The sequence below is a fragment of the Sorex araneus genome, chromosome 10 (assembly GCF_027595985.1).
Source record: "Sorex araneus isolate mSorAra2 chromosome 10, mSorAra2.pri, whole genome shotgun sequence".
NCBI lineage: Eukaryota > Metazoa > Chordata > Mammalia > Eulipotyphla > Soricidae > Sorex > Sorex araneus.
In genome coordinates this window covers 37,045,576-37,063,383 of record NC_073311.1, presented here as the reverse complement: position 1 = coordinate 37,063,383, position 17,808 = coordinate 37,045,576, and the positions used below count along the sequence as shown (strand labels likewise).

The 17,808-nt window shown below is 44.6% G+C and overlaps 1 protein-coding gene across 2 annotated transcripts in view; it reads left to right on the top strand.

The window, feature by feature from the left end:
• FGD6 (FYVE, RhoGEF and PH domain containing 6) overlaps positions 1-17,808 on the top strand; it is a 147,527-nt gene that overhangs the window by 34,206 nt on the left and 95,513 nt on the right. For both annotated transcript variants that reach the window (XM_055118393.1, XM_004602748.2), the window contains one exon: positions 17,349-17,502. In XM_055118393.1, coding sequence (XP_054974368.1) covers positions 17,349-17,502 — 154 coding nt within the window. The remainder of the gene's footprint in view (positions 1-17,348; positions 17,503-17,808) is intronic.

Below are 17,808 nucleotides of genomic sequence, written 5' to 3'. Positions count from 1 at the left end.
CGGGTTCGATCCCTGGCATCCCACATGGTCCCCCGAGCATCGCCAGGAGTAATTCCTGAGTGCAGAGCCCAGTGTGATCCCTGAGCATCACTGGGTGTGACCCCCTCACTCTCCCCCCAACCTCCCAAAAGAAGTTAGTCTTTTTATCTTTTGGGTTTTTTTGTTTGTTTTTGTAGATTTTTGTTTTGAGGCAGCGACCAGGCTCAGTGCTTACTCCTGGCTCTGTGCCCAGGGGTCACTCCTGGAAGACTTGGGAGACTGTCTCGGGTGCTGGGATCGAACCTGGGTTTATCATATGCCAGGGAAGCACCTTAGCTGCTATAATATCTCTCTACGGTTTTTGTTTGGGGACCTCACCCGCAGTACTCCCGGCCTGCTACTCGCCTGGTGCTGGGTGTGGATTGAATCCTGGGCTTCCTCGTGCAGAGCCCGCACTGCGTGCAGCTCTTTGGGCCATCCAGGCCCCTCTATTACTTCTTGAATGCTTTTTTACTTTTTCACTTCCCTTTCATTTTCCTTGACCTTTTCCTTCCGAGATGTGAACCAAGTTTAATACAAATATGAAGATTTTTGTTTGTTTGTTTTCTGATGAAGAAAGCTAAAAATTAGCAGGGAACTAGAGAGCTTGTTACTAATAAAAGAATATTCTGATGCATGTGATTAAGAATGGAGGAAGAGAGGGTTGGAGAGAAAGCACAGCTTAGAGGGCATTTGCCCTGCATGCAGCTGACCCGGGTTTGATCCCCAGCATCCCAAATAGTCCCCCGAGCATGGCTAGGAGTGATTCCCGAGTGCAGAGTCAGGAATAACCCCAGAGCATTGCAAGTTGTGGCCCTCAAAACAAAAACAAAACAAAATAAAACAAAAAACATCAAAAAGTGGAGAAAGAAATCCAAGGCCTCTCTCAGTCTTGAAAAAATGGACTTGTGTATACTCAGGCTGCTGGGAAAAGGAATGGGTTCCGTATGGGTCTTTGGAGGCTGTTGATGTCAGTAGTTGGTCTAGCATAAGGCCTGTAAGACAATCCTTTGCTTCAAAATAGCACTGTAGCACTGTCGTCCGGTTGTTCATTGATTTGCTCGAGTGGGCACCAGTAATGTCTCAATTGTGAGACTTCTTGTTACTGTTTTTGGCATATCGAGTATGCCACGGGTAGCTTGCCAGGCTCTGCCGTGTGGGCAGGATACTCTCGGTAGCTTGCCATGCTGTCCAAGAGGGACGGAGGAATCGAACCCAGGTCAGCCGTGTGCAAGGCAAATGCCCTACCCACTGTGCTATTGCTCCAGTCCTTTGTGGATAGTACACAAAAGAAAGAGAAACAGTAAATGGCCTTGTTTATAGTTTTAAATAAGGAAGTAGGCTGATTTGCTTGAGTGACACTATAACATCTCTCTCTCTGGGTACTTCTGGGCCCCTAAGGAGCCTACCATCCTCTCCCCCATACCAGCGGGAAATCCCAATTACAGCTTGTGGTTCCTGTTAGAAAACGGGAGCATTCAAGTTGGCCTGGATAAAATAAGGTCTGGACTGAGAGAGCATATCCTTTGGGTTTAAATACTACTTTCCTCATCATTCCCTGCTATTTTATTATAGTGGGGTCTGTATCCACTATAACCTTCCACATTCCGTAACACAGACTCTGTGTGTGTTGCTTGGAGCTGCTTGGAGCTGGCACCTCTCATTCATGCTTTCCCTGTGAGTGAGGGAAGGATTCCCATCCAAAGGTTGTGGAGATGGCCAGAGGGACGAGGAACAGTTGTTTGTTCCATCACACACGCTCCCAGCCTCGGGCAGGAGGACCTGACCTGGCATGCCGAGCCATGCCAGGGAACAGAGTGACCCACTGGGGCCTTTGTGTGAGAGGCCGGCTTTGTAGTAGCAAGGGGAGAGGGTGAACCCTGTGTTCCTGCCAGAGGATGTGATTGATTTGTTTGAATAATTCTGTGGGTTGGCAGGTTGCTAATACCCAGTTTGTCAGGGCTCAGCCGGAGCTGTCTGATCCTTGCAGTAAGTTTTGGCCAGGGAACCTTGTCTTGAGGGAGCAGAGCCGGGGGGAACAACATGTAGTTAGAGCCACTTGGTTTTCCCCAGAGGTCTAGACAGAACGAAATAAGAGGCCTTCCACCATCGTGGTTTTGTTCTGAGTCACAATCAAGAGCATCGCTTGGGCAGAGGCTGTGATCATATTTTCCGAGAGTTGTACCACCTTTTCAGTGGCCGCCAGGATTGTGATGAAGTCAAAGATGTTTGGGGAAGCAACGTGGCATGGACGGTTGACACAAAAACCCGTGGTCAGCCGGATCGGCCAAGGGTGAGCTGTTGATCTTCCTAATAACTGGCCCCCTCCTCTGGCCTAGCTCCCCCACTCGGCTCCCTACTCTGGTGGCAGGACCTGCTCAAGACAAGCAGAGCATGTGGGTTTGGACCCCCAGTTTCCAACAGGAAATGGAGGAGGGTCTCTCCTTCTTTGGCTCTTTCCCAGCTGTGGGCGCAGTAGGATCCTTCCTGACTTCTCATCATAGAGAAATGCCCTCCCTGGGCCAGAGCTAGAGTACAGCGCCTGCCTCTCAGGCAATCAACTCAGGTTGTTGTTTTGTTTGTTTGTTTGGTTGGTTTTTTTTGGTTTACTTTGTTTATTTTGTTTTTTTGCTTTTTGGGTCACACCCAGCGATGGTCAGGGGTTACTCCTGGCTCTGCACTCAGGAATTACTCCTGGCGGTGCTCAGGGGACCATATGGGATGCCGGGGATCGAACCTGGGTCAGCCATGTGCAAGGCAAATGCCCTACCCACTGTGCTATCGCTTCGGCCCCTTGTTTTGTTTTTTAACCACATATGTCTCTTTTCAAATTTTATTTTATTAAAAAAATTTTTTTAATTGAATCACTGTGAGATAGACCCTTACAAAGCTGTTCATGATTGGGTTTCAGTCATATAGTGTTTCAACACACATCCCTCCACTAGTGTACATTTCCCAGCACCAGTGTCCCTGTTTCCCTCCCATTATAAGCCCCACCCCACCCCCTGCCTGCCTCTATTCTATGGAGGCACTTTCCTCCTCCTCCTCCTCCTTCTTTTCTCTCTCTCTCTCTCTGTCTCTCCCTCTTTCATTGTCTCTCTGTCTCTTTGTCTCTGTCTCCTTTCCTTTTTCTTTTTCTTCTTTTTTTTTTTTTTGTTTTGAGGGGGGGTCACACCTGGCAATGCTCAGGGGTTCCTCCTGGCTCTGCACTCAGGAGTTATTCCTGGCGGTGCTTAGGGGACCCTATGGGATGCCGGGGATTGAACCTGGGTCAGATGCATACAAGGCAAACACCCTATCCACTGTACTATTGCTCCAGTCCCATCTCTCTCCTTCTCATATATATTTCTTCACAGCTCTGCCAGGAGTGAGCACAGAGGAGTAAGACCTAAGCACTGCTGGGTGTGATTTAAAAAAAAAAAAAAAAAGGAATGCTTTCTGTGCCCTGATAACCCAATCACTGTGCCATTTTTACCCCAAATCACATCTTCTTCCTGTTAAGTCTCTTCCTCTTACACGACCTCTGCTCCGCTTTCTGCATGGCTGCATGGGGGAGTCTGTTCTCTTCAGTGCCAGCCCTCGGGTCTCTCTGGCGGCCCTGGCCTGCGTGGGGGCGGGGGGGGGGGAACTCCTGCTTCTGTCGCCGTGAGGATTTTCACTCTGCCTCAGCTGTCTCTGCCTTTATCCCAGTTCCTCCTGCCTTCATCTGTTTAGCAAAGTTTGAATCGGCATGGAAAAAAGAGAAGCAACTGAATTCTATTTGAATATTCTAACTAGTTCCATTCAATAATCTTGATCTAGCCTCTAAAATAATAGGAGATTCATAATAAATCATCAAATGCTTATTGCAATAAATGAGCCCTGGCGTTTTAAATATTTTACTTTATCCCTCCTTTCCTTTCTTCTTGATGAGATGACCCTGGATCACAAACATTAGGTTGCTGCGCTCATACTTTTTGGGTTTGTTTTGGGGCCATACCAGGCTCTTGTCAGAGCTTAGTCCCGACTGGGAACTCAGGGATAATTACTGGTGGCCTTGAGGCCCTGTGCAGTGCTGATGACCAAACTCTTTACCAAGAGCTTTACCTGCTGCATTATCTCTCTGGCCCTGCACTTGCATACTTTATTCTGGCGCTGAGGGTCAAAAGTGGCAGTTGCCACCGGGCTCACACATTGTGTGAGGGTGGTGATAGGAATGAAACTGGTGCCTGCAAAATGGGTACATTGCGACTGAGTGAGCTGTCTCCATGCCCTGAAATATTTGAAATGTCTCCAAGTGGATGTTCGGAGTTGGAGAGAGAGTTCAGCAGGTTAGATATTTGCCTGGCCCACAGCAGTTCAGGTTCGAGCCTCAGCACTGGGTGTGTTTCCCTGACCCCCACCAGCAGTGATCCCTGACCGCAGAGTCAGAAGTGAGCCCTGAGCACAGCTAGATGTGGCTCAGTCCACTTGCCTCCCTGTCGTGAAAGCAAACGTGTGTCTGTGAAAGTCTAGGTGTGTGTATAAGTGGGAAGTTGTCTCTGGTCGCTGCCCCAGTCCCATCACTGACTTACAGTGACCTTCACTGGCCGCTGCTGGGTTATGTGGTCCTTAAAGAGGAAGAAGAGGGGAAATGATCTCCCCACTCCCCACACACTTTATTTAAACATTGTGGTTTACACAGTTGTTCATGATGATTTGTTCCAGGCATTCAATATTCCAACCCCAATCCCACCACCTTCCCTCCAGCATTGTCTCCATTTTCCCAGCCACCCCTCAAGCCTGCCCCCGTCGCAGGCCACAGTGATTTATTTTGTATTGCTATTACCACTAAATGGTTAACAGAATGATCAAAAAGTAATTTTGTAGGAGAAAATTTGTGAAAATTGTTCTGTCTGTCTATCTATCTATCTATCATTCTATCTATCTATCACCATGAGGACATTAAATCTTTACAAGTTTACTAAGCTGTTGTTCTAAGTTAAGCCTTCTGTATTCATGTTTTTTTTAGTAGTTGCAAAGTTGGTTGGTTGCAGCTTAGAGCTAGTGTTTACCGTGTTGTTGAGTTTGGGCTTTGGATATATAACTGCCATTCTCCCACAGTGCCTGTATAACTGATGCCCAACCCCTGTTCTCCCATTACTTCCTTTTCTCATCTTCTTCCTTCCCCCATTGATTTCTTTCCTTCTCTGTCATCTCCTCCCTAAACTCTGACCGCTTCCTCTAAAGCCATTGGCTGGCTGACCAGAAAGTCAATCCTGTCTATGATCTGAAGACTCAGGTTCATGGTTTCCCCAAGCCCCTGCAGATTTTAAGGGAAAGGCAAAGTCTATATAACTCTCCCATGTAAATAGTAGTAAAAAGAATGAAAGAAAGAAATCTGGAAATGTGTAACATTCTGAACCTACAAGGGGCTTTGATGTCACCTAAAATCAACTGGTACTTGCTTTTCTCTATTTCACTTAGCATAATGTCCGTAAGGATATTCACCATATTAAAAATGTCAAGATTTCATCTTTTTTAATAGGTGAATAGTGTGCATATGGGGACATATGTGTGTGTGTGACATTTTCTTTATCCAGTCATCCATTAGGTGATTTCCATATCTTGACTGTTGTAAATCATGCTGAATTGAACATGGGAGTACATATGTATCTCTAATAATTAGTGGGGTTTTTTCCCCTTCAGATTAATACCCAGAAGTTGAATTGCTAAAATCATATGATAATTTTATTTTTTAATTTTTTGGTGACATTCCATACTTTTTTCCATATGGTTGCCCCAATTTATATTCCCACTAGTTGTGGACACAGGATTCTGTTTCCTTCATACACTAACCTATACTTACTTCATTTTGACGCTAGTTATTCTAACACATTAACATGATACCTTATTGTGGTTTTCATATGCATTTCTCAGATGATTACTGATGGTGAGCATATTTTCATGTATATGCCATCTCTCTGGAAAAAAATGTCTTTTTAAAGTCTATTCAGTCCTTAGATTTTTTTTTGTTGCTAATTTGTGCAAGTTCTTTATGTTTGAGGGATATTAACTACTGATCAGATTTATAACTTGCAAAATGCTTCCCCATTCATTTTGGTTATGGGAATGACATGCTTACTAGCAGTACTTACTCCTGGCAGTGCTCAAAGGGATGATATGGGATGCCGGAGATTGAACCTGGGTCATGCATGTGCATGACAAGCACCGTATCTTCAGACACCTTCATTACCTTTTTTTGGTTGCTGATTTTTTTTGCTTTGTAAAAACTTCTAAAATTTATGAACCAAAGAGTAAAAAACACTGATTGTTTAAATTTTATATCATATTCTATTTTCTCCTTCCTTCCATCCTTTCCTTTCTCCCTTCTTCCTTTCCCTCATTCCTTCCTTCCCTTTCTCCATTCTTTCACTCTTCCTCCCTCCCTGCATCTTTTTGTTCACCCTCCTCAGTCCCTCCCTTCCCTTCCCTTTGCTGTTGAGATGACCATGGTTACGCACATGGTTGCAGTGCTCCCATATGTGTGCATGTGGGGTTCTTGTGCTTTTGGATGCAGTGGTTGTTAGGGGTCACACATTTGGTTGCTGCGTACTCCATATTAACACGAGGCAATCTCAGACAGTAATGCCACTGCGTTGCTCCTGGGTCTGTCGAGCTGTACCAAGGAGTCTAGTACTTGGCGTCTACCATTGAGCCTCCCACCCGCTCCCCTCCCTCTCTTCTTTCCTCTCTCTTTTTCCTTCCTTTCCCTTCCCTCTTTCTTTTCCTCTCTCTGGAAAAATAGCAAAACTGCTGTTTTTCTATTCCTTTAAATATTTCAGTGATTATATTTATATTTTCTGGTTATTAATCCAAGAATTTTCAATAAAATTAATATATTATATATATAAATGTTACAGATTTCTCTTTACTGAAATCAGGATATACTCATTTTTTTCCCCCTTTCTTTCTGGCTTATACCCAGCTCAGTGCTCAGGGATTGCTCCAGGGGGTGCTCAGGGGACTACACAGCACCAGGAATAGAAACTGAGCCTCCTGCATGTCAATTATACATTCCAGCCTGTCGAATTATATACACATATATTTTGTTTGTTTGTTTGGTTTTGCTTTTTGGGTCACATCCGCTGATGCACAGGTATTAACTCCTGGCTCGGCACTCAGGAATAACTCCTGGCAGTGCTTAGGGGACCATATGGGATGATGGGAATCGAACCCGGGCCGGCCGTGTGCCAGGCAAATGTCTTATCCACTGTGCTATCGCTCCAGAGCCCCTGTTGAATTATATTTTGGGCTCCAATATTATTAATTTTTGTGGGAAGGGCATGTGGGAACAGTTGTTTTTCCAGTGTTTTGTTTTGTCTTTTTAATTTTGATCTCTTGACTGTCCTTAGGCCTTATTCCTGCACTTACGGATCTCTCCTAGCTGACTCAGGGGACCCTACGGGGCTCAGGGGACTGAACCCAGATCAGCCACATGTGCAAAGCAATCACTTTCCCCACAGTACTATTTCTTTGGCCGCCCAGTATCATTAACCTTTTTTACTTTTTGAGGTCACACCTGGTGATGCTCAGAGGTTACTCCTGGCTCAGGAATCACTCCTGGCAGTGCTTGGGGGACCATATGGGATGCCGGGAATCGAACCCAGGTCGGCTGTGTGCAAGGCAAATGCCCTACCCACTGTACTCTGGCTCCAGCCCCAAACTTTTAAAATTAAATTTGCCCTATCCTTTCGGCAGTCTCACGAAAGATTGAAAATGAATGTGTCTTATTAAGAACGCCTCATGTGTATCCCTTTTGGGAGAAGGATGTCAGCTATTATCCTCTAATGAGAACATCAGTAGGGCCAAAGAGACAGAATAGCAAGGCACTTGCCTTACATGCAGCTGCCCTATTGTGATCCCTGGCACCACATATGGTTCTTAGAGCCCTGCTCGGAGTCGAGTAATCCCTGAGAACATCTGGATGTGCCTCTAAGCAAAACATTAGCCATTTGTAGACCCACAGTCCTTTAAAACATATTTAAAACTTTATTTAAACACTGATTTAGAGTTATTCTTAGTAGTTGTTTCAGGTATTCAGAGTTCCATCACCAATACCACTCACAGTGTGACCTTCCCTCCACCAGTGTCCCCACCTCCTTAAGCCTGCCCTTTTAGCAGGCACAAAATAATTTACTTACATTGCTTGTTACAACAGAGATCTCATAATAGTGTTATGAAAGTCACTGTCCAAGGATTTACTAGCTGTTAAATGCTGGTTGAGCCTTCTGTGCTATTGTTGTTGCTTATCTAGCCTGGTGGTTATCTACACAACTTTCTCATCTCATTTTCTGTTCCTCCTGGCCTTTTGTATTACTGAAGCTTCAGTGTTCCTTTAAAGCACTAAGTAATGGGAAAGAACCTATCAAATGATGTGGTTTACTTGTCAGGACAGAGGGGATCACACTAAACCTGACTTTTGGCTCAGGGAAAATAAATTTGCCTCAGATTCTATTATCTCCTAGCTTTCATTGGTTTTTCACCTCTGTACAAACTATCATGGGGCCAAAGAGAGAGTATGGGAAATAAGACACTTGCTTGCATGTGGCTAACTCCCCTTCTGTCCCCAGCATTGCTTACGGTCCAGAGGGCTGCAAGGCATGATCACTAAGCACAGAGCTAGGACCAGTCCTTGAATCTCTGTCTCTGTCTCTGTCTCTGTCTCTGTCTCTCTCTCTTTGTGTGCGGCCACACCTGGCAGTGCTCAGGGCTTACTTCTGGCTGTGCACCCTGGGGCACAGTGACCATACCGGGTGCCAGGGATGGAGCCCTGGCCGGCCGCATGAAAGGCAAGCTCCTTACCCCCGGCACTACCTCTCCAGCCCTTCTCTCTTTCTCCCCCCAGTGCTGGGGGTTGAATTCAGGGCCTCTCACATTGAAGGCTCTACATTCCCCGCCCTGATACATAGGTTTCAACCTAATAATACTGCTGCAATTTGCGATTCCATATGAGAACTAAAGTGATGGAATAAAAGTGTTAAAAATTTGTTTGCTATTATTGGGTAATGGGATGGGGGCTGGGCCATACCCAGCTGTGCACGGGGCTCTTACCTGGCTCTGTGCTCATGGGTCTCTCCTGGAGGTGCTCAGAGGTCTGTATGTGGTACCAGGTATCAGATCTGGGTTAACCTCATGCAAAGAAAGTGCTCTCTAGCCCCCAAAAGATTTCTTGATGAAACTGAACAGAAATAGTTTTCAAAGGAAAGTTCTAAACCAACTTTATATAAATTGCATATTATAATACACGATTAAAAATTTTGTTCATTTTTCCGTGTAATGTTCAAGTTCTCACTGGTAGTTTTTTCCACTCATTTTGTGATAACTTTTGAAAGCAGCCAAAGGAAACACTTAATCACTGGGTTCTAGTGAGACAGCAGTTGCAAAAGAATTGCAATAACATCCCGAGGATGAGCAGCTTCTGTTCTGTTTGGTCCAGTAGAAAGAAGATGAGAAGAGAGATCACAGAAGTTCCTATTTAGCTGTTGTGACGTGGAAATGAGAAAGAGACTTTTAAGAGGAGGATATTTGATTGAGCTTTTTGCCTTTAAGTTGGAAATAAAGCAGCACATTCTTTGTGTAAGAGTAAAATCACAGTCAGGATAGAAGATAAGTGAATCTGTCAGCTCTTCAAGACCATTTGGTGTTTCGAAAACATTCTTCACTCTTAGATCTCCTGCTTCCTTTTCTTTCTCTCTGGGTTCTTCTTCTCCCTTTCCTTGCTGGAATTTTAATTTAACAGAGTTTCTCTTGGATGTTTCGGTAGGGAACCCTGGCAACTCTCATGCCTTGCTCCACATTGTGCAGGTTTTATATTCCCACAAACTTAGAGGAAATGGATTAAATAAGTATTTTAAAAGACGATCCCTCTGAAGGAGATATCATCCTGAGTAAGGCATCTGAATGAGAAACTTGAAATTCTTCTAGTGTAGGATGTAAAATAACGTTAAAAAAGGGAAAGTTATTTTACAAGCATTGTGTCATTGATTCCTCCAAATGTGTATCTTGTTGGAAAGGAATCTAGAGCCAGCTGCCTGATTGATAGGAACTTTCAGTTATTGACTCTTGTCTCTATTTTCTAGTATGCTGGAAGCAAAGAAACGTTTTCTAGATGCAAGACTTGGTTCAGAAACAAATCTGACTTAGGAAGAATGACCCGGGGACAGAGTCTACTCCTGACTGTGCTGGCTGTTGTTGTTGCTTCTTTTCCTTTGGATATCAAATTATGAAATAGCTAGGCAGGAAACAGTGGAGGAAACACTGTGTCCTGTTAGTTGTTTTGGGGGGGAGGGAGTTCAGGCCACGCCCAGCAGTGCTCAGGGCTTTTCCAGACTGGGAGGTTGGCAGTCACCTTCTCCGGCTCTGCCCGGGGCTGGCTCCAGGGCTCCTGCTTGCCATCTTCCTGGCCTTTGGCCTATTCTTTTAACTCGCACAACAGCCAGTGTTAGAATGTCATCTTCCTGTCATTGGCAAGAAAAATTTTTTCTTTAAAAATTTTTATTTATTTATTTATTTTATCGAATCACCGTGAGATACACAGTTTCAAAGTAGTTCACAATTGGGTTTCAGGTAGATGATGTTCCAACACCTGTCCTTTGGCAAGAAAATTGAAAGAAGAGAAGAGTCCCAGACGTAATGATGTGCGTTAGTAAGGATCCATATTTTATTTAGCATGAATTGAATATTATCTAGACTGATCTGAAAGCTGTTGACAATTATGCCAGAAAATAAGTTGTTCACTAGTTCTCCTGATTTTATCATGTTGAGGAGAACATGTCAATGTGATTATGAGGTGCCTTCTTTCCTGAATTTGCTCCAGAACCTTTTCTTTAAAATAAGGCCCCTTGTTATTTCTGTTATTTCCATGCATGTCATCTTCATTTTGCTGGTGACTGGACATGAAACCATGAAGTCTTCTTCTGGTTTTGCCGCTAGTCCTTAACCTAAACCCTGATGATTTTTTTTCTCCCTTTTACACCCTGCCCTTCTTTATTCCCCAGGTACTGACCCCAGTTTAGGTCACCTGCCTTGTTGAAATTGCCACCTAGATGTCCTAGATGTCATTCCACTTCTGTCACTACTTCAAACTCTTACCTCCAAAGTGAGTTCATTGGCATAGCATTGCAGATGAACTCTGCCAAAGCCCCACCTTCTCCTGTTCAATTCCATCTCTCCTAAGCCCCCAGTGGTCTCTGTTGTTTATTCCAGGAGTTTTCATCCAGCTCTCTGTGGAGCTCCTTTAACTTTGACCACCTCCTTGAGGTCCAAAAGGGACCCCACATGTGCTAACAAACAGAGACGGGCCTTTTCCCGGACAGCATGGATGGGGACCGATTCTGTGCTATACGAGGTTTGGTTACTAAACTCTTCTCTGGAGCTAACTAGAAAGACGAATGGTTGCACTATGTGGCTTGGAGGTCTGTTACGTCTGTCTTAGGTACTCAGGAAAAATGAGGTCTCCCTGCTGAGGGTCAGAAGGAGCAGAGATCTTTAGCGATGTTATGTGTCCTTTTACAGCACGGCACCCATGGTCTTCTCCAAGCTTGTTTTCCGTGTATTATTTCTGGGAGATGTTCTCCGAATCAAACCTCCCCATTTTTACACCATTGACTTTGATGCCTATGATGATCCTTTTCCTTTCAACCATAAACCTTTTTTGGCTGGGGGAGGCGGTTGGGCTATATAGAAGTGTTCAGGCCTTACTCTTAGCTCTGTACTCATGAATCAACCCTGATGGAGTTCAGGGGACCATATGGGGGGCTGAGGATCAAACCTGGGTCAGTTGCATGCAAGGCAAGTGCTATACCAGTCATAAGCTGTTTTTCAGTGTTCTCTTCAAGATGCAGTTGTGATCACTGCCATAAATCTGTGTTATCTGAACTTCTGAAATGATTTTTTAAAATTTTGTTTGTTTGTTTTGGGGCCACATCCAGCAATGCTCAGGGGTTACACCTGGCTCTGCACCCAGGATTTACTCCTGGTGGACTCAAAGCGTTATTGGGAATAGATCTCTGGTCGACCGCATGCAGAGCAAGGCTTTGCCTGCTGTACTATCTGATTCTGGCCTGAGTCTCTGAACTTAGCACCTGTTGCTTCCAAATAAGAGTTTTCTCTTTTTGTAAAAACTTATTGAGAGCCTCTTATATTCATCAAGTATCATGTGAAGAAGTCACTTGAAAAACACAATTTACTTGTTTGGAGTTTTCATTTTAATGAAAGAAGCATATACCAAGCGCAATCAAATGAGATGGTGTAGAATTCTGAAAAGTAAACTAATTTAGGCTAGGGAGGGATAGTCAAGAAGGTTTTCTGGGTCCCAGCACAGAGGTTATGGCCTTTGCATTACATGCAACCTACTGCAGCACCACACACGAGTGCTTGGACACCATTTGGAGTGATTCCTGAGCACAGAACCAGGAATAAGCCTTGAGCACCACTGAGTGTGGCCCAAAATAAAGGAGAGGAGGAAGAGGAGGAGGAGGAGGAGGAGGAAGAGAAGGACTTCTATAGGAAAGCAATCTTCAGAACTAAAATCTTTTAACATTTTATGGCAGTGTATTTTGATCTGTGCCACTTGAGTACACAGTAATTTTCCTTGTCCTTCAGTGTTGACTTTGATAAACATTTATATCTGTAGTGACCAACTGTTTAGTATCTTGTTGTTGTTCTTGCTTTGGGACCACCCCCAGTCATGCTCAGGGGTTACTTTTATCTCTATACTTTGAGGTTGTTCCTGGCAGTGTTCTAGGGATAAACCACATGCAAACAAGTGCCTTAACCCCTTACTATCTCTCTGGCCCATTGCTGTATTCTTGAAATGCTTTTGTTTTCCTGTCTTTTATTGTCTTTTTCCCCTCTTGTTCTTTAGTGTGGACAAAACATGGTGGTGCTCAGGGCTTCCTCCTGATGCTTGGGTCAGAGATCACACCTGGGAATGTTCAGGGAACTATCTGTCTTGCCGGGGTTTGAACCAGGGTTAGCTGCTTATTAGGCAGTACTATCTCTCCTGCCCTTAAAAGCTTTTCAAATGTTGGTTCTGGGACCGGAGAGATAGTACAGCAAGCAGGGTGCTTGCCTTGCACATGGCTGACTGGGTTCATTTCTTGGAACCCCATATGGGTGATCCCTGAGCACTGCCAGATCCCAAACACTAGCCCCTCACCCACCAAAAAGTCAAATGTTGGATCAAAACATGAGGTTTTTTCTTTTTTGATAAGCTTTTATATTTTTAGTTTACAAAGTATTTGTAAACATAACAGATTGCATTTTCTGAGGTGGCAAATGAGACAGAGAATATAATTTCCTTCGGTTCCTGAGAACCTCAGTCTTATCTGTCTTTTGGAGAATCCAATGTCTTTTATGTCCACAGGATATCAAAAGTGCATGGGAGTAAAGAACATTACCGTGAGAATTAACTTTTTTCTTGTAGTCTAGTTTTCAACACTTGATGGTATATTTCTTCAACAGGATCTGGTCGAGGAAATAGGTGTTGTGTGTTCCTGTGGAGTGTCCAGGCAGGACAGTGGGGTGGTGACTATCCTCGTATCAGATGTTAAAGCAAGGTCCACTTCACGATTATAGTCACCTGGGAGAGAAGAGAACAGAGGTTTATGATTATAAACATATTCAAGTTTTCATTCTGAACTAGAAATGAATGTTTTAGCATAGTTCTGTTGTCGCCCATTTGCTACTAGTTCCATGGCAAATACAGAAACTTTTTATCTAATGATGCCTACTCACTGCACTCTGCCTTCTTTCCTTCTAAGCAATTTTTTTTCTAGACGAAATGAATCTAATTTCTTTACAGGCATCATAGTTCTATAACTGATTATACAAAATTTTTATAGCATGGGGGCTGGAGCAATAATGCAGTGGTTAGGGCACATGCCTTCCATGTGGCCAACCTGGGTTTGAGCCCTGGTACCTCGGCACTGCCAGGAGTGATCCTTGAGCACAGACCTGAGCATCAGCAGGTCTAGCTCCCTAGCCCCCATTTAAAAGAAAAAAATTATACACAGGGTTCAAAAGGCCACACAGATGGTGGATTGATCTGGGAAGCCAAGTTACTGGGATTTTACTGGGATTTTGATACAACTAGATTCTAATTCAGTAATTTGGGCAGTACTGAAGTTTCATATTTCTAAGAAGTTCCCAGGTGATGCTGAGGCTGGTGATAAATTGAACACTTTTGAGAAGGAGGATTTTAGAAAATGCAAAGATAAGGATCAAAGATAAAAGCAAGGAAGGTGTATTCCTTTCTTCTTTTCATGTTTGGGTTCTGCACTCTGTACCTCCTCTTAACTGGGCTGACTCTAGCTAATCTAAATCAGTTAATTACCTGGCATGTTGGGCTCCTGTTTCTACCAGAGTGACAGCGAACTTTGCCAATGATTTGACTTAGAAAGCATCTCCTCTCCACCCAGCCCCAAGAGATAGATTTCCTCTGTGTCACAGGATGCTGTGATAAGGCCCTCACCCACCTAACTGAGACTGTGATATGAGCCCCCAGGCCCTTGGCCTCTGAGTGATAGGAAACCGACCTTGGCAGTGGGAGGTGTTCTTTTTGGCGTTTTGCCTCGATCTGACTGGTTTGTTTAACAGTTGAGCTCCAGGAATGGCTTCTGGAGCAAGTCTGGATCCTATGGCGTGTAATCAGGAACTGGCAGAAAGTTTTATCTTTAGCTTTCCAGATTCCAAATAGAAATTCTCATAACTTGTAGGAGGCCTGGCAGTGGAGTGACCTACCTCTGACCTGTGAAAGGGGCCTGCCAGAGTGAAATGTAACTGTGTCCTTATTCTGTCTGCGCATTTCCCCTGACGATTTTTCTGTGGGTATCTTACTGACTCTTCATTCTGTGCACATTCTTCTAGACTGCGGACAGGAAAGCAATTGCTCTGGACAGTTTGTTCCTGAGTCTTACAACCAAAGCTAGAAAGAATTATTTCCCTGGCCTTCCTGGGGAACTTTCCTATGGAATTCCCCACACGATTGGATTGCAACAATGGCTTTTAGATTAAAGAGATCTGTCTTAGTACAAAGTAGGAAATGATGATGTCAGGCTGGTTAGGAGAAATTGGTAAGTAACTGGGTAGAGTGATTTTCTGCATATTTCCCTGGGGAAGGGGTGACCTGCACCCCTAGGGGTTTTTTTTATTTGTTTTTGAGTCGCACCCAGCAATGGTCAGGGTTTCATCCTGACTCTGCTCAGGGATCACTCCTGGCAGGGCTCAGGGGACCATGTGGAATGCCAGGGATCATGTTTCAAGCCAAGTATTCTACCCACAGTACTATCTCACTGGCACCAAGATTTTCTGGTTCTGCTCCATTGGAACAGAGCCTGGGACGGTGTAAGCTCTTCTTCCCATTTCATGTCTTCTAATGAGGTGGCATAAAAGGCGATCAGTGGGCTCAAGGAGGTAGCTCAGTTGGCTCTGCATATGCTTTGCCATACAGGAGGCCTCGGGGTAATCCCTGGCACCATTATAGCCTCACAAGCCCAGGGCCCTGGGAGTAATCCCTGAGCACTGCTAGGTATGGCCCAAACCCCACCCCAGACAAACACACATGCAATCAGTGATAACCAGGGGTTGGGTATAGAAGTTTACAGTAGCTTGTGTTTGGGGTATATTTTTTTGGGGGGGTATGGGGAGCAGGGGCAGGAATTGTATGGCTGTACATGGTGCTGGGTATCAAACTGGTGTCAACTGCATGCAAGACAAGCACCTGACCCCTGTACTGTCCCTCTGGTACATGTGTTGCTGGTTTGTGACTGCTACCTTGCTTCTTATGCATACTCCTGTATATGTGACGAGCCTCACACATGGGAGAGCCTGCGGAGGAACCCAGGTGTGCAGGACCCGGGGCTGAGATCTCCAAGGCTGCTCGGATCCAGACTGGGGCCCTTCCACCCAGATCCCCCATTTTCCAGTAGCTAGGCAGTCACACCCAGAGACTGACCCCGGCACCATGTAATCCTATCAACACTCAACATCCAGAGACTATAAAACCAAGCTCCTGGAATAGGTAGCCTAATAGCCTAGTTCTCCCTCTTCGAGAACCTGAGAAGCTTCCGAGACTCTGTTACCCACTTGGGAGAACCCGGCAAGCTACCGAGGGTATCCTGCCTGCACAGCAGAGCCTGGCAAGCTACCTGTGGCGTCTTCGATATGCCAAGAGCAGTATGAGACCTATTGTGGTCTCATTCCCCTGACCCTGAAAGAGCCTCCAATCGTTGGGAAAGACGAGTAAGGAGAGGCTGCTAAAATCTCTGGACTGAGTGTAATAGAGACGTTACTAGTGCCCGCTCGAGTAAATTGACAAACAACGGGATGACAGTGATACAGTGATACTTTACTTCTAATCTTCCTTCTCCTTTTTACTTCTTTTTTACTTCTTTCTTTTAAAGCAAACAAATCAGGGGCTAAAGAGATAGTGCAGGCACTTGCCTTTCATATGATTTATGCCTTCTGCAGTGCCAGGAGTGATCGCAGAGCTCAGAGCCGGGAAATAAGCTCTGAACACAGCTAAGCGTGCACTCCACACACAGACAAGCCAACCCTGGTTGCTAGGATGCAGTGCATCTTCTCAGCTGCTGAGAGATGCCTTGATTTATACAAGGCAGCCTAAATGTGCTCTAGGACGGAAGCCTAGGAGGAGAGGCAGTGGGGAAATGGATCTTTTTTCAAGGTGATTCATATTACTTATTCCGTTTTAAATTAATACACTTTCAAAATGATTTTCTCGGTTGTTGTTGGTATGATGACACACATCTGCTTGGTTGTTCCTTACATGGCGCTGTGGTGCTGGCCAGGGTTTGCAACACCTTCAGCTGCAACAGTTGCTGGCTGCTAAAAGCTAAGATATGTGAGTGCGTGAGTGCGTGCGTGTGTGTGTGTGTGTGTGTGTGTGTGTGTGTGTGTGTGTGTGTGTGTGTGTGTGTGTGTAGGGGTCAGAGTGATAGCTCAGTAGGCTGAATGCATGGTTGGCATGTGAGAGACCCGGATTTTCATCAATGCACTTCATGTACCCACTTCCTGCACTGCCAGGAATAATCCTCTAACACCTAGCCTGGAGTAGCCCCTGAGCACTGCTGGTTGTGGAGTCCAAACCAAAAACAAGTGGAAAAAAATGTTCTTTTGGGGAAAGGGAAGGGGTAATCTGGTTGATTGGTCTATATCTTCTCCCTGCTAAATCCTTTGGATGTACCTTACTTGCATGAAATGCAGAAGGTGGTTGATTTTATTGGTTGTTGCTGTTGTTAGTAAATCCTGTGTTACTCTGAAAGTGACCAATGTGATTCTTTCTCTTAAAGCGGTTCTGGTGCATCCCAGGAGAGGCAAAATGATATGGACCTTGGTCTTGGTGACCTTCCTTCCGATGAGGAGGAAGTCCTCAGCAGTTCTGATGAAGACGATGCCAGCTCTGGGTCCAGCAAAGGGGAGCCTGACGTGCTGGGAGAGAAACAGGTATGTTGGGACTTTCTTATTTCTACTTTTATGTTTGTTTATCTTTACCCTTGAAAATAACACTTCTCAGTATGCTAGGCACAAAACTTCTAGTTTTCTCAAGGTGTGTAAAAATTTTTTCCAAATTAAAATATAATTCCTAATACAATGTAGTAACTAAGATGTTATTCTTTCTTCAAGTGTTTCATGTAAAGTTACATTTGACTAAAGACATAATTATCGGGGAAGAAATCAGTAAAGTAGAAATATCCCTAAGATGTGTTGAAATATTATAGAAAAATAGAATTTGAATGGACATGTCCAGGA